This window comes from Nansenia antarctica (genome assembly GCF_963989245.1).
Source record: "Nansenia antarctica genome assembly, chromosome: 2".
Taxonomy (NCBI): domain Eukaryota; kingdom Metazoa; phylum Chordata; class Actinopteri; order Argentiniformes; family Microstomatidae; genus Nansenia; species Nansenia antarctica.
In genome coordinates this window covers 26693348-26708723 of record NC_137675.1, presented here as the reverse complement: position 1 = coordinate 26708723, position 15376 = coordinate 26693348, and the positions used below count along the sequence as shown (strand labels likewise).

The 15376-nt window shown below is 45.0% G+C and overlaps 1 protein-coding gene across 1 annotated transcript; it reads right to left on the bottom strand.

The window, feature by feature from the left end:
• Positions 1 to 11: 11 nt before the first annotated feature.
• LOC308151600 (intraflagellar transport protein 56) lies at positions 12 to 7693 on the bottom strand. The gene is made up of 13 exons (XM_080524500.1): positions 7554 to 7693; positions 6704 to 6875; positions 5870 to 5944; positions 5467 to 5569; positions 4045 to 4100; positions 3540 to 3593; positions 3233 to 3296; positions 2979 to 3067; positions 1992 to 2075; positions 1648 to 1717; positions 1386 to 1492; positions 763 to 896; positions 12 to 400 (listed from the first exon to the last, which is right to left on the bottom strand). The coding sequence occupies exons 1-13, from the start codon at positions 7676 to 7678 to the stop codon at positions 289 to 291; spliced, it is 1245 nt and encodes a 414-aa protein (XP_080380626.1). The 5' UTR covers positions 7679 to 7693; the 3' UTR covers positions 12 to 288.
• Between the last annotated feature and the right edge of the window lie 7683 nt (positions 7694 to 15376).

Sequence of the window (15376 nt, the reverse complement as noted above, 5' to 3'; positions counted from 1 at the left end):
CATGACAGGAATTATAACTTCACAATGTAGAATCATCAGTATCAGCAAACAATACAAATATTCTTATAGATTTTGCAACTATAACCTTTTGTCTGGTAATAAGTGCATATGCATGATTCTACAAATGTACCGTAATTCCATAATGCTAACATGTACGTCCTGTTATACAACTCTTACATGCATGTTTTAGTTTCGTTATGCAAATACAACATAACAATGTATGTCCTGTTATACAACTACAACATGTATATGTCCTGTTATACAACTACAACCGGTAGGTGTGTTATGTTAGAGAGAGACCCTGTTGTCTTTGGCCCACTTCCTGAGCGCCCTGATGATGTACTCCACCTGGGGGTTTCCTGAGCTCCTTAGCAGGGGCAGCACCTCCTTCAGCGTCTCCCTGAGGAGAAGGCGGTAATTGCTCTTTAATTAGCAGCGGGAACAGAGGACTAAACAATAGCGCTATATCTTTAATGACATCTTAATAATACAATGTTGCTTTCGAGAAATCATTTTGAAACCTCAAAAGTTATATAATGAAGCAGCAGAACTTTAGGGACTACTTTACTTAAAGGCACAAAGAAAAATACATATCTGTCAAGCCAAGGGCATTCTTTTCACAAGAGTAAGACAGAAATGCCGTTGTTATGAAGCACGTAATCAACACGTGTATGTAGTACCTCACGTTGATCACACTTGTGTGCGCTGGTCACAGACCACAAGTACAGAAAACTAAACAAACAATGGCGGAGCGGTATTTACTTAGGCTCTCGGCCTGCCAATATGAGCTGGAAGATACCGACACAGGCGCCTCGTTTACCCTCCCAGTAGTTCGAACCCGGGTCCAGTTTCTCCAGAGCATCGAAAGCTTTGGCTGCATAGTAGAACTGCCCCATCTGAAAGCACAGACAAAACGCTACATTTAATATTGAGCATTGAGTTACAATTTCCCCCCCGAACCGAGAATAAAAAAAACTAATCCTAGACTAAAAAGCATCATAAAAAGGGTTGGCATCCTCAACTTTGTATTTTTTTTGTTAATGTTTGTATTTTATTGTTACGTCCTGATATTTGCACTGTTGAGACTCGAGGACGTTTGCGAACGTAAGCATTCCTTTGAAGAGTTTACATCGTGTCTCGTGTGCATATGATCAATGAACTTTGACTTGACAGATGTGGGTGCTTATACGAAGTCTGTCAAGATGATACATGCACGAAAGCTGTTTTGCTTGAGGTGAGTAGCAAGAAGCATTCCACAGCTTGAGACAGGTAGCATGACAAAGAATACATGACGCTATGCTCCCACACTAACGCCACGTTTGCACAGTGAGAGATAGGCTGGTTGGGCGTCCCAGCAACGGGGGGAAAGCAGCGAAGGGTATCACCTTATAACATTCATTGGCTATGAGCTGTAGGAGACTGAAGGAGTCGGACGAGGTCCCCATTTTCTGATACAGGTCCCAGGCCAGACGCCCTTTCTGGTTCATTATGTCTGAGACAAAGAGAGGCAGAAAACCCATGAACACATTTAGAAGGACTTTCAGGTCGTAGTTTACACTGAGCGAAATGTTGAACACATTGAGTGAATTAAAAAAGTAAAAAATGAAAGATAATAATGTTTTTAAGTGCTGTAGTTTATACACTTACAGCAGCGTGCCAGCCAGCTTAAGTACACATAGTCGTTTTTTATCTTCTCACCCTGAATCAGCAGAAACACCTGGAAACCAACATACAACACAGATGAACACATTTAGAACGACTTTCAGGAACTAAGTTTGTAGTTTACACTGAGTGAAATGTTGAACACATTGAGTGATTTAAAAAAAAAAAAAAAAAATAATGTTTTTAAAGTTTAAAGTCATTCTAAGTTTAAGTCATTCCATTTAAAGTCATTCTAAATGGGCCAATTACAACAGGACCAGTTAAAAAAAACATCAATGCGTTAGTCTTGCAAGAGGAAGTATTATTTAGTAAACATTGACATGTCGTACCTCCTCTGCCTCTTTGTAGTTCCCCAGGGCTGCTTTGGCTTGGGCGTAGTTGAAATTGAACGTGTCCTCGTTGTAGAAGTAACTCTGTAAAGCATGCCACGGGCCAGTGAACATAGAGGGGTCTTATGTGACCTTACATACAACATGATCAATACTTTCACCACTACTACTTCATATATGCCATTTAGCTGATGCTTTTATCCAAAACGACTTACACTACTGCAGCGAGTGCATACATTTCACTATATGTCACATGGTCTCGTAAAAAGGTCTGAATGCCGGCAAATCTCAAGTCGCATAAATGACAAAAAAGCTTCACTCAATAGCTACCACTCAATATAACAAACAACAGTTTTAGGATCACTAAATACTTATAATTCGTGAATTGGATTCACTGTATCTTCTGCAGTCCTGCTTCGTAGGCTACTGGGTAAGTGATACATGGTTTTTAAATGAAAACTTACATTTAAGGACTGTGTGATCATCTAATTATGTAGTTATGTCTTTTTAGCATGTTTGATGTTCTATCAGCATGTTGTGGTGTGCTAAACATGCAGTTAGATGTTCATAGCCATGTTTCTTTCTAGCTAGCTAGTTAGTTAGTTACCAACGCGATGGTAGCAAACGTGTCTGTTTTGATTCAGAGCGATTTTCTCCTCTACTTGGTTTGAGGTGTACCAACATTCAAATAAGCACAAATAAGCGTATGACACATAATTTGAAAGCTTACAATCTGCACTTGCATAATCTGTAAAAAATAATAATAAAATAAAAAAATAAATAAAAAAAGACCTTGCCCTACTTGGGAACTTTGTCACCAGATCCTGTCACATATGGTCCCAGCGGGACACTTTCACATGTCACCAGCTGTACACAATCATGACGCACAACGCAAGCCAACACGATAATGCAATCAAATGCAAAAAAGAAAGTCAATATCTCTCCAAGTTTGGTGTGTGTGTGCAACATGTAGTGGGCGATGCCAACCTTGACTGAGTTGAGGTAGATGAGCACATCCTCAAACTGCCTCAGCAGGAAGAAGCAGGAGGCCATGCACTGTCTACCAGGTATGGTGTCTGGAAGGGGACAAACACAGTTAGTCACACACTCTCACACACACACACACACACACACACACACACACACACACACACACACACACACACACACACACACAAATAGCCTGAGGCCTACAGGCATACACAGGCATGTTCAGAATCAGAAGGTCATATTCCAGTCACCGCATTCGCTGGCTGAACCTCCAACCAACTGGAAGAACTGCTGAGCAATCTTCAGGTGGTCCCTCTGGGGAAAAGAGAGAGAGAGAGAGAGAGAGAGAGAGAGAGAGAGAGAGAGAGAGAGAGAGAGAGAGAGAGAGGGAGAGAGAGAGTGAGAGGACATACACAAGGTGAAAGAAAGAAAGAAAGAAAGAGGACAGAGGGAGGAAGAAAAATGGCAATGTGAAAATGTGACCAAAAGAATAAATCTATACTGTGTCCCTTGTGTGTTTCCTACACGGTACTTAGTAGAAAAAAACATTGTACTCACTGAACCAATTTCTTGACCCAACGCAGCATTCACTACTCCTTTCAGAATGTATTCCTTGAGACAGACAGACACAGGGTAAACTGTTTGCTCTGATTGTGGCACAGGCAGTACTCAAGTTGTAAAAGAAAATCAGGGGGGATGGTGGATTTTATCATATGGGAACAATTTTAGCATCCCCACAGCGTCAGTGACTTCAGTGTCGGTGACTTGGTAAAAATGTCATTGCCTGTGTACGTGCCCCCTCCCTCACCCACAGTATTTTACTCAATATGCGCAAAATGTTGAAATGTTGAAATAGCAGTAAATTAAGTTCACTGATAAAAATGACATAAGGGATGGAAAGGGGGGATGGCACTTTTAGAAGGGGGATGATTTTGACTGTTTTTATTTCAGGGGGGATGCCACCCCTCCTCATCCCCCCTCAACTCGAGTGCTGGGCGCAGGTACCATAACACAGGCAGCTGTTATATTAGCTCACAGTATAGTATCTAGTTCATCTTCTGACCTGCGGTGTGGTTGGTTCCAGTTCTTTGATGAGGTTGAACGCCTCTTGAACATCATCTGAAAACATGAGACAAGACTATAGGCTCAAAAGCTCCTTATAACCTATATACAGTGGCTCAGGAGGTAGAGCCGGCGTCTAATGATCGCAAAGGTCGGCAGCTCGACGGTTCGAACCCCAGCTGGCCACGTGTCGAGGTGCCGCTGAGCAAGGCACTGAACCTCTAATTGCTCCAGGGTCGCCGTCTATGGCTGACCCCCTTGCCTAGAGCACAAAGAAAACAAATTCTGACTAGTTGATTGCATGGCAATAAAACAATGATACACTCAATGATACACTCACTGACCACTTTTTATTAGGAACACCTGTACACCTTCTCATTCATGGAGGTGGTGTAATTGGTGTGGGGAATGTTTTCTTGGCACACTTTGGGCCTGTTAATACCAATCAATCATCGCTTGAATGCCACAGCCTATTTGAATACTGTTGCTGACCATGTGCATCCCTTCATGGCCACAATTTACCCATCTTCTAGTGGCTTCCAGCATTATAATGCACCATGTCACAATGTCGCAAAAGTCATCCCAAACTGATTTCATGAACATGACAATGAGTTCAGTGTTCTTCAGTGGCCTTCCCAGTCACCGGATCTGAATCCAATAGAATAATCTTTGGGATGTGGTAGAATGGGAGAATCACAGCTTGAAAATGCACCTTAAAAATCTGCAGGAATTGTGTGATGCAATCCTGTCATCATGGGCCAGAATCTCAAAGGAATGTTTCCAACCCATCTTGTGGAATCAATGCCAGGAAGAATTGAGGCTCTTTTGTATAGTGTTCCTAATAAAGTGTTATGTGAGTGTAGATTCTATGTTATAACCCAGCCCTGGGATTCACACAGACAAGATGTGCTGTGATTATAATTCCACCAGTTAGTTTCACACTATATATACACAGTATTCTTATACCAGTGCATTCAGAACGTACTATGAATCAGAGTGGCTTGATGAAGATGGAACGTGCCACATATGACCATATATGGTCTCACCTTGTCTGAGGTAGTAGATGACTAGGTTAAGACGTGCCACATATGACCATATATGGTCTCACCTTGTCAGAGGTAGTAGATGACTAGGTTAAGACGTGCCACATATGACCATATATGGTCTCACCTTGTCTGAGGTAGTAGATGACTAGGTTAAGACGTGCCACATATGACCATATATGGTCTCACCTTGTCTGAGGTAGTAGATGACTAGGTTAAGACGTGCCACATATGACCATATATGGTCTCACCTTGTCTGAGGTAGTAGATGACTAGGTTAAGACGTGCCACATATGACCATATACAGTATGGTCTCACCTTGTCTGAGGTAGTAGATGACTAGGTTAAGACGTGCCACATATGACCATATATGGTCTCACCTTGTCTGAGGTAGTAGATGACCAGGTTAAGACGAGCCTCGGAGATGACATCAATGAGCGGAGGAAGCACCTGTAAGGCGCCCTCACCACCACGGAACACTACCTGTGGACACACACACACACACACACACACACACGCGCGCGCGCGCACACACACACACACACGTGCATGCACACACACACACACACACACACACACACACACACACACACACACACACACGCGCGCGCGCGCGCGCACACACACGCACGCACACACGTGCATGCACACACACACACACACACACACACACACACACACGCACACACACACACACACACACACACACACACACACACACGTATCAGAGGAAGAGAGCATTTGGGGTCACAGACAAGGCAGAGGTTGTGTGGAGCAGCTTACCAGGTTGTGTCTGATAAGCTCCTTAGCGAACTCAAAGGAGCAGGAGGAGATGTCTATCAGGTTCTTTAACTCAGCCTGGAGAGACAGAGAAGAAGAACCCAGGGTTGGATGACACACTGACAGACGATTGTCATTAAACACGTTGAATTGCTTTGTTGTTAATATAAAACCACAGTGTTGAATAAATGAGACAATTTCAAAATGCTATAAAATAAATGACTTTGCTAAAGTTTTTTTTATTTTATTTTTTTACGTATCAGTTTCTCTGCTGAGGAGATAGCGTGGGTAGACAATACATGTCCACAAGATCTGAATCATACACACACACATGCGCGCGCACACGCACACACACGCACACACACACACACACACACACACACATACACACACATACACACACATACACACACATATACACACACGGACACGTCAAGTACAGTACTTGAATGTATTTGAGGTGTGCTTGATTTAGCTTGGAGTTTGCACTTTTGGGACTATTCAATTGGTTCAATAGTACCAGTAAGTAAACTCAAGTGTCGATTATGTGTTTGACACAAAAGAGTCCTCGTTGGGCAACAGGCAAGGTTAGAAGGTTATCATTGTTTCATTGTTTCACAAGTACTTCTAGCATTGTAACTGCCAATGGCCCCTGGTCATAGCATAGATTACTTTTTTTTATGATGACTGATGGATAGATGATTCACTTACTCAGACAAATGCATTTGTTGTAAGTCGCTTTGGTTACAGTCAGCTAAATGCCCCCCCGCCCCTTCCCCCCCCCCCCCCCCCCCCTAAAAAAAAGAAAAGTAAATGTAAAATGTAATGTTGCTGTACCTCGGCTGCCTTGCCGTTGTAGAGCCTGAAGTGGTTGCAGGCCTTGAGGTTGAGGGCGATGGTGGACTCTGGGATGCTCTGCAGGTACACAGCTAAGACCTCCTGGGACACGTCGTAGTAGTCCAGCTTGTAGTAGCACAGGGCCACGTACACATTCAGAGCCAGGCACTCTCTGGAGAACATGAAGAACAACTAAACAAACAATGTTCTGCGATGATCAGCCACTTTGCCTCTAGTCCCCCACCACTGCTCATGTTAGAATCAGAATCAGGTTTATTGTTACATCCCATTATACAAGTATAAGACAGTAACATTCTTCGATATTGCAGCAGCAAGAGAAAATAGTTACAAAGTATAGTTACAGTGTTATAGTTATAGTGGCCATAGTTACAAAAAAGACAAGACAAAAAAGACACGTTCATTAATGGTCAGATTTGACAACTTTGGAGAAATGTACCTTCCCAATTATCCCTGAATAGCACTTATTATTATTTATTTATTTAATTCCGACCTGGTGAGGGTATTATGTTTACAGTAACTTGTGAAATATGACCAAGCGGACTGTTTGTTGTTTGTCTTGTAGTTGCTATGGATTGTATGCTGTTCCCCCCCCCCCCCCCCCCCCCCCGGTAATACGACACTGCCATTCACAAGTGCTTTAACACTATTGTCATTTTGTGTATATACTGTATCTAAAAAAAAAAAAACGTTGATGGAGTAGAATAAATAAAATAATATAAAATAGAAAAGTATAGCATACAATAGAGTAGAATAGAACAATATAGAATACAATAGAGTATAATAGACTAATATTGATCACAACAGAGTAGAATAGAGCAGAGCTCAGTACCTGTTCTGCAGCAGGATGCGTTTGTAGATGTCTATGGCCTCCTGGTAGTGGGAGCGCATGTAGTGGATGGAGGCCAGGCTGAGCTGGTCCTCCGTCACATCCTCCAAGTTCTGGTGGAAGCCCATCAGCTTCTTCTCATCGTTGAACTGGTGAATGGGGCCGGGAGAGACGTTATAAGCTTTATGCTACATACAATACATACTGTAAACATACTTGTGTATTGTATCTATAACCTGTGGTTGTCATTTATGGGGGTGAAAAGAGGGGGACTCCGATGAGACACGAGGGACAGAGATAATTGACATATACATACATTTATACAACAGTTCTACAGCGCCATTTATTAGTTAACAGTACTAAGCGACAACAGATTATGATTTGTTTGTTTATTTAATCATTTAAGTTTGGCTTCACCAACTTCACCAGTTCTGCAACTGAACTTTGCAACTGTACTGTTGCCTAGTAACCCGAACACAAACATCCGCAGGCTAGCTACTTTGTAGTAACGGTCATTTAATAGAAGTGGCGGAGTGTTATTATTATTTATTTTTTTACCTTTATTTTACCAGGAAGTCACATTGAGATTAAAACCTCTTTTACAAGAGAGACCTGGCCAAGACAGGGTCAAAATAGTAGCTTAAAAAACAGTTCAGATCACAAGACAGGACATAAGACAGTGGCAACAATACAATAGACAAACAATGGCAGTGGTGTGCCGTCAGGGCCAGCAAGGCCTTCTCTGCTGGCCTAAACATCATCAGAATATACATTTTATTTTAATATATTTTTTCCACAAATATGTATTAATGATTCCCCATAGTCAATTCTCTTCATTTCATAGCTTTCCTCTTGGTTGCGCTGCTTCCAGTCTCCGATTGAGATTTGGAGGGCTGGCCTTTATGTTAGAGCTTTTATCCAATCAAAATGTGTTGCTAGGAGGCTCCAAAATCTGCCCGCCTGCACGATAAACGGTGCCGCGAATACGCCCTGTAACTTAACGTTGGAACGAGAAAACCTGTGGCGTACCTAGTAAACCTACGTAGATGCGAGCAAAAGCAACAACGGCGCCTGCTGTAAGGCTCAATGATGTCAGCACCCAGCACGTCTTTTGATTGGATACGCACTATTGATACGCACTATTGATATTCACTATTGAGATGCGTAACTATGCCGGTAGATGTGAAACTTTTGAAAGTGCGCAGGGAAACGGAGCTCCACAACGAAAGCTTTCGTTGACTGATCGATAATACTGATCGATTGTGTCCTGTTTTTGGGTAAACAATAACTTTCATTTAGGGGACACGATAAAAGCGCAGAGTCCACAAACAGAGGAAACTACGTTGAGCTTCTTTCTTTTCTGGCTGAAAACAACCCAGATTTACATTACCACCTGTCCACAAACAAAGTGTTTACTGGGACGTCAGGCAAAATACAAAACGACCTGATTTTTGCTATTGCTGAAGTGATGGGAGAAGAGATCAAAATGGAGATTAAAAAGGCACCCTTTGTCGCTATTATGGTGGACGAGACGACAGACGTGGGTAATGTAGCGATCTTAAAGATGTTAGTTTAACACTCTTCATTGTAAATGCGGATTTATTGATTAAAAATGCTTCGGAAATATTAATATAACTCTGTTGTACTTGTCTGACTATGTTAAGGTGATGCAACGCCCGGTTATACTGTGTTTCTGTCTAGTTTCTAGAGCCATGGCGTCATAACGATGGTATTAAGAGGTAGAATAATTCAGGTAGGAATGTGTCGGACATCACTGAAGGCCTAGGTGTGAAATGCACCGCCCGCCACTGAACAATGGTAGGGGTATTTACAAGGTGATTAAAACATTGAGAAGTCTAACCAAAGCAGGTACAGCGAGCGGTGACCACATCCTTTAATCTACGCTTGAAGATACTTATGGAAATAAGGGCCTCTATACATGTAGTTAAATGTCCCAGTGCTGTTATACTGTGTATATCGGCACTCATGGAATGCCTCTTGTCCAATCAAATGACTTGGTCGGAACTAACTGTTGTATAATTGTGTTTTTCTAACCTTGTGTGCCAAGTGGAAGAGAAGACGGTTCTGGAGCGGACACTTTGGAGCTATGGAAGAAAGGGGGATGGGGGGGGGGGGGGGGCAGATAAAAAGAGAATAAAAGAGAGATGAAAAAGAAGGACACTAGACAGGTTCAACACCACAGAACACTTTGTTGGGTATTTATGACCCACCCTTGGATGCAGCCTCCTCAGCCTCGGTGTAGAGCCCCAGGAAGAACAGCGTGCAGGCCAGAAACACCCACACCTCTGCTGGGCTGTCAGGCTGCAGACTCAACGACCGGTACTCCTGTCGAGAAGAGAAATAGACGTTTTAGTCTATTGTTCAATTGTCACTTTATTTTGTTGTTGTTTGTGGTCTGAGCTGCTGTAACACTTGAATTTCCCCTCAGGGATCAATAAAGTACCTATCCATCTAGCTATCTAGCTATCTGTATCTATCTATATGGGCGTTGCATCTTCATTGCTCTGTCAGGCTCTGAACATCCATGTACACTTATGAAATAATATACAAGGCGTGTGCATTTTTTGGCTACATGATGCAGGTGCTCACCCTCTCCCTCACAAACGCAGTCACACACACACACACACACACACACACACAGCTTATTACCTCCATTGCTCTCTTGTAATCACCCAAGTGAAAGGCACAGTAGCCAATCCACAGGTCGGCATGCTCCTCTTTCTCTCCAACATCACGCTGGAACTGGATGAACACAAGATGCATAAACACCACTATCAGCAAAATGGCACACACTGGCACACACCCTCTCTTAAATCTGTAATAGGAAGGTCTGAGGCTCTCAGCAAGTACAGACAACACAGAGGTTAAACGCTTTTGGGAACCGCAAGACATCTTATTTCACAGGGGTGAAATTCCATCTTCTCACACACACGGCACGGGTAAATGTCCACGACTTGAAATGTCCACGACTTGAAAGATACTAAATCATTCTATCACATTAGGGTCTAATTCCACACCTGACATTCATTGTTCAGTGTGCAATGTCTAAAAAAAATGTAATACTAATAATTAACGGACGACTTGAAGAAGCAGTTGGTGTCAGAGAGACCCAGGCTGCCTGGCTACCTCTAGCAGGGTCAGAGAGACCCAGGCTGCCTAGCTGGTTACCTCTAGCAGGGTCAGAGAGACCCAGGCTGCCTGGCTGGTTACCTCTAGCAGGGTCAGAGAGACCCAGGCTGCCTGGCTGGCTACCTCTAGCAGGGTCAGAGAGACCCAGGCTGCCTGGCTGGTTACCTCTAGCAGGGTCAGAGAGACCCAGGCTGCCTGGCTGGTTACCTCTAGCAGGGTCAGAGAGACCCAGGCTGCCTGGCTGGTTACCTCTAGCAGGGTCAGAGAGACCCAGGCTGCCTGGCTGGTTACCTCTAGCAGGGTCAGAGAGACCCAGGCTGCCTGGCTGGTTACCTCTAGCAGGGTCAGAGAGACCCAGGCTGCCTGGCTGGTTACCTCTAGCAGGGTCAGAGAGACCCAGGCTGCCTGGCTGGTTACCTCTAGCAGGGTCAGAGAGACCCAGGCTGCCTGGCTGGTTACCTCTAGCAGGGTCAGAGAGACCCAGGCTGCCTGGCTGGCTACCTCTAGCAGGGTCAGAGAGACCCAGGCTGCCTGGCTGGTTACCTCTAGCAGGGTCAGAGAGACCCAGGCTGCCTGGTTGGTTACCTCTAGCAGGGTCAGAGAGACCCAGGCTGCCTGGCTGGTTACCTCTAGCAGGGTCAGAGAGACCCAGGCTGCCTGGCTGGCTACCTCTAGCAGGGTCAGAGAGACCCAGGCTGCCTGGCTGGTTACCTCTAGCAGGGTCAGAGAGACCCAGGCTGCCTGGCTGGCTACCTCTAGCAGGGTCAGAGAGACCCAGGCTGCCTGGCTGGTTACCTCTAGCAGGGTCAGAGAGACCCAGGCTGCCTGGCTGGTTACCTCTAGCAGGGTCAGAGAGACCCAGGCTGCCTGGCTGGCTACCTCTAGCAGGGTCAGAGAGACCCAGGCTGCCTGGCTGGTTACCTCTAGCAGGGTCAGAGAGACCCAGGCTGCCTGGCTGGCTACCTCTAGCAGGGTCAGAGAGACCCAGGCTGCCTGGCTGGTTACCTCTAGCAGGGTCAGAGAGACCCAGGCTGCCTGGCTGGTTACCTCTAGCAGGGTCAGAGAGACCCAGGCTGCCTGGCTGGTTACCTCTAGCAGGGTCAGAGAGACCCAGGCTGCCTGGCTGGTTACCTCTAGCAGGGTCAGAGAGACCCAGGCTGCCTGGCTGGTTACCTCTAGCAGGGTCAGAGCCCCCAGGTAGTCCCTCTGGGTCAGGTACTCGTCTACTCGAGGGATCTTCTTGGCCTTGGATTTCTTCTTTTTCTCACCGACGCTGCCTGAAGCTTCCCCCCCGACCGCTGGCTTCATCCGGGACAGAATCTACAGTGTTGTCAACACAGAGAGGATGTTTGACACTAAAACCTTAACATGTTAAAAACGTAAAAATAAAAAATAAAAAGTTGTACGAAAATCTATTTGGATGCTATCTTAAACTGTCACTAACTCAGGCTAGCCTGATTAGGTTGGTAGGTAAGCTAGCTACCTCCCCAGCTTACTGGCAAACTTACCATGATGAAACAGGAGTCACTCTTGCATGTGTAATGTATAACTAGCTAACGAGGTAGATTTAATAATAATAATAAATAAATAAATAAAAATAATAATAATAATAATGTAAACCAGGTAGCTAGCTAAGGGCTAGGCAGCTAACTACACTCTCAGCCACCTTCTCATTTGCTCGACAGGCAACATAATGTTTAGTTACCTCGAGAAAGCAACGTCTAACTAGCAAGCGAGTTCGCTATTCGCGAATTTCTGGTGAAAAGAAACCTCTTATCTTTGCTTTGACGCTTTCTGAAATGCAAGAATGTGTTTTGTTGCTTGGTACCCAAGTGCTAGCTAGCATAGCAAATCTGTCCATGTGAGGGCGTGGGGGATTTACAGTAGTTGCCTAGCAACGTAGGCTACATTCTGGCCGCGTCCGTAAATCCACTCTGAGAGCGCCGGACCGCACACTGGGTTCAACGTCATAAAGGGACCAAGTAATTGGATTGGACAAGAGGCATTCCACGAGTGCTAAGCAGATTTCCAGAGCGAATTTACGAACGCAGCCTATATTTTTGTGGAGATAGGTCTGAGAGATGATAGGGACGTGCGAGTATCTTTATAAACACCGAGATTGTAAATGGTTTCACTTTTAGCCGTTTTGCGAAAAGTGTATACATTAGTAAAAATATAAATTAAGAAGACATACATTTCCCCCTAATAGATAGTATCCTATGAATAGCGTGTTTTAGGCCTGTTACAATCGCAATAGCCCCAGTGGCCTAATGGATAAGGCACTGGCCTCCTAAGCCAGGGATTGTGGGTTCGAGTCCCATCTGGGGTGAAACCTTTTCACCTCCAACATGCGGCGACATTACTGGGAGATAACAGATCACATAATAATATGAATATTATTCGGTGATAAGTCAAAATATGAAAATCTCACAGTAAAATTACTTCTTACCACAGATACAATACAATACATTGAAGTTTGCGTTTTCCCTGCTCCAATGCTGAGTCACGCAGGGAGCTCCTCCTGCCTGAATTAAAAAAATAAAAGTATTATTCAAACAATATAATAACTATTGTTGCTTTTGGGAATAAAAATAAATGTGTTTTTTGTAATAAATGTAAAAATGTGTTTGTTAGTTTTAATGTTAGTGATCACATGGTCATATCTTGCTAGGGAATCTCTGAGTTCTTTAGCAAAAATGCTAAATCAGCCAGAACAATTGAAGTGGAGTTGGAAGAAGATGCTGAGCTTAACAACACTCCCATTAATGCTCTACTGTCGGACGTTGTTGAGAAAGAGCAACAGACGGCCAGAAACGTATTAGAACTGATATTCAGATCCATCCGATTCTTCGGCAGCGAAGGGCTTCCGTTAAGAGGCAATAACAATCGACATGGAGTGCTGTCTGTAATAATGGTCAACATCATGTTTGTGGACATTGTGGGACACTGTGAGCTGAGTGGAAATTACTGTAAATTCCAACACATTGTTGGTAAAATATTTAACGTTACGTCTTTGTAGTGTGTGGGTGCGTGCGTGCTTAACTATTATTGCCCGTGCATTGGGGCCCGTCGTTATGCCACTGTGTGCGTGTGAGCGAACGAGCAATCAGCGAGAGGTAGGGAGGGAGGGAGGGAGAGAAATCGTTATAATTTTTTCCCTGGCAATTTTTTCCCCTGTAGCGTATATAGACAGCACCTCAGCACCCCCAGTCAAAATACCTTCCCTCGTGCCTGGTGGTGACCGTAGTAGCTCGCTCACGCTGCACGAAGTTCGTGTCAAGGAATGTAAATAAAATGCAATGCAACAATAACATCCAAACCAAAATTATGATTTTAACTTTAGAAATGAGACAAATATGTGACAATTGTTTTATTCAACTTATTTTCCGTATACATCGTTTATATGTTTTACATTCAAACAATGTCAAAAAGAGACTCTTGGACAGTGGCGGCTGGTGCTAAAATGTTTGGGTGGGGCACAGGTTATGGGGGCATGCTCCACGGGGAAGAATATCAACTTTAAAATCTGGATTTACAGTCAATTTTAGCATGAGAATAGCTCTACCCCCCTGTACAGACCTCGCCATCCCCTCTACCCCCCTGTACAGACCTCTTCATCCCCTCTACCCCCCTGTACAGACCTCTTCATCCCCTCTACCCACCTCTACAGACCTCTTCATCCCCTCTACCCACCTCTACAGACCTCTCCATCCCCTCTACCCACCTCTACAGACCTCTCCATCCCCTCTACCCCCCTGTACAGACCTCTTCATCCCCTCTACCCCCTGTACAGACCTCTCCATCCCCTCTACCCCCTGTACAGACCTCTCCATCCCCTCTACCCCCCTGTACAGACCTCTCCATCCCCTCTACCCCCTGTACAGACCTCTCCATCCCCTCTACCCCCTGTACAGACCTCTTCATCCCCTCTACCCTCCTCTACAGACCTCTTCATCCCCTCTACCCTCCTCTACAGACCTCTTCATCCCCTCTACCCACCTCTACAGACCTCTTCATCCCCTCTACCCTCCTGTACAGACCTCTCCATCCCCTCTACCCTCCTCTACAGACCTCTCCATCCCCTCTACCCTCCTCTACAGACCTCTCCATCCCCTCTACCCCCCTGTACAGACCTCTTCATCCCCTCTACCCTCCTGTACAGACCTCTCCATCCCCTCTACCCTCCTCTACAGACCTCTCCATCCCCTCTACCCCCCTGTACAGACCTCTTCATCCCCTCTACCCCCCTGTACAGACCTCTTCATACCCTCTACCCCCCTGTACAGACCTCTTCATCCCCTCTACCCCCCTGTACAGACCTCTTCATCCCCTCTACCCCTCTGTACAGACCTCTTCATCCCCTCTACCCCCCCTGTACAGACCTCTTCATCACCTCTACCCCCCTGTACAGACCTCTTCATCACCTCTACCCCCCCTGTACAGACCTCTTCATCACCTCTACCCCCCCTGTACAGACCTCTTCATCCCCTCTACCCCCCTGTACAGACCTCTTCATCACCTCTACCCCCCTGTACAGACCTCTTCATCACCTCTACCCCCCCTGTACAGACCTCTTCATCCCCTCTACCCCCCTGTACAGACCTCTTCATCACCTCTACCCCCCCCTGTACAGACCTCTTCATCACCTCTACCCCCCTGTACAGACCTCTTCATCA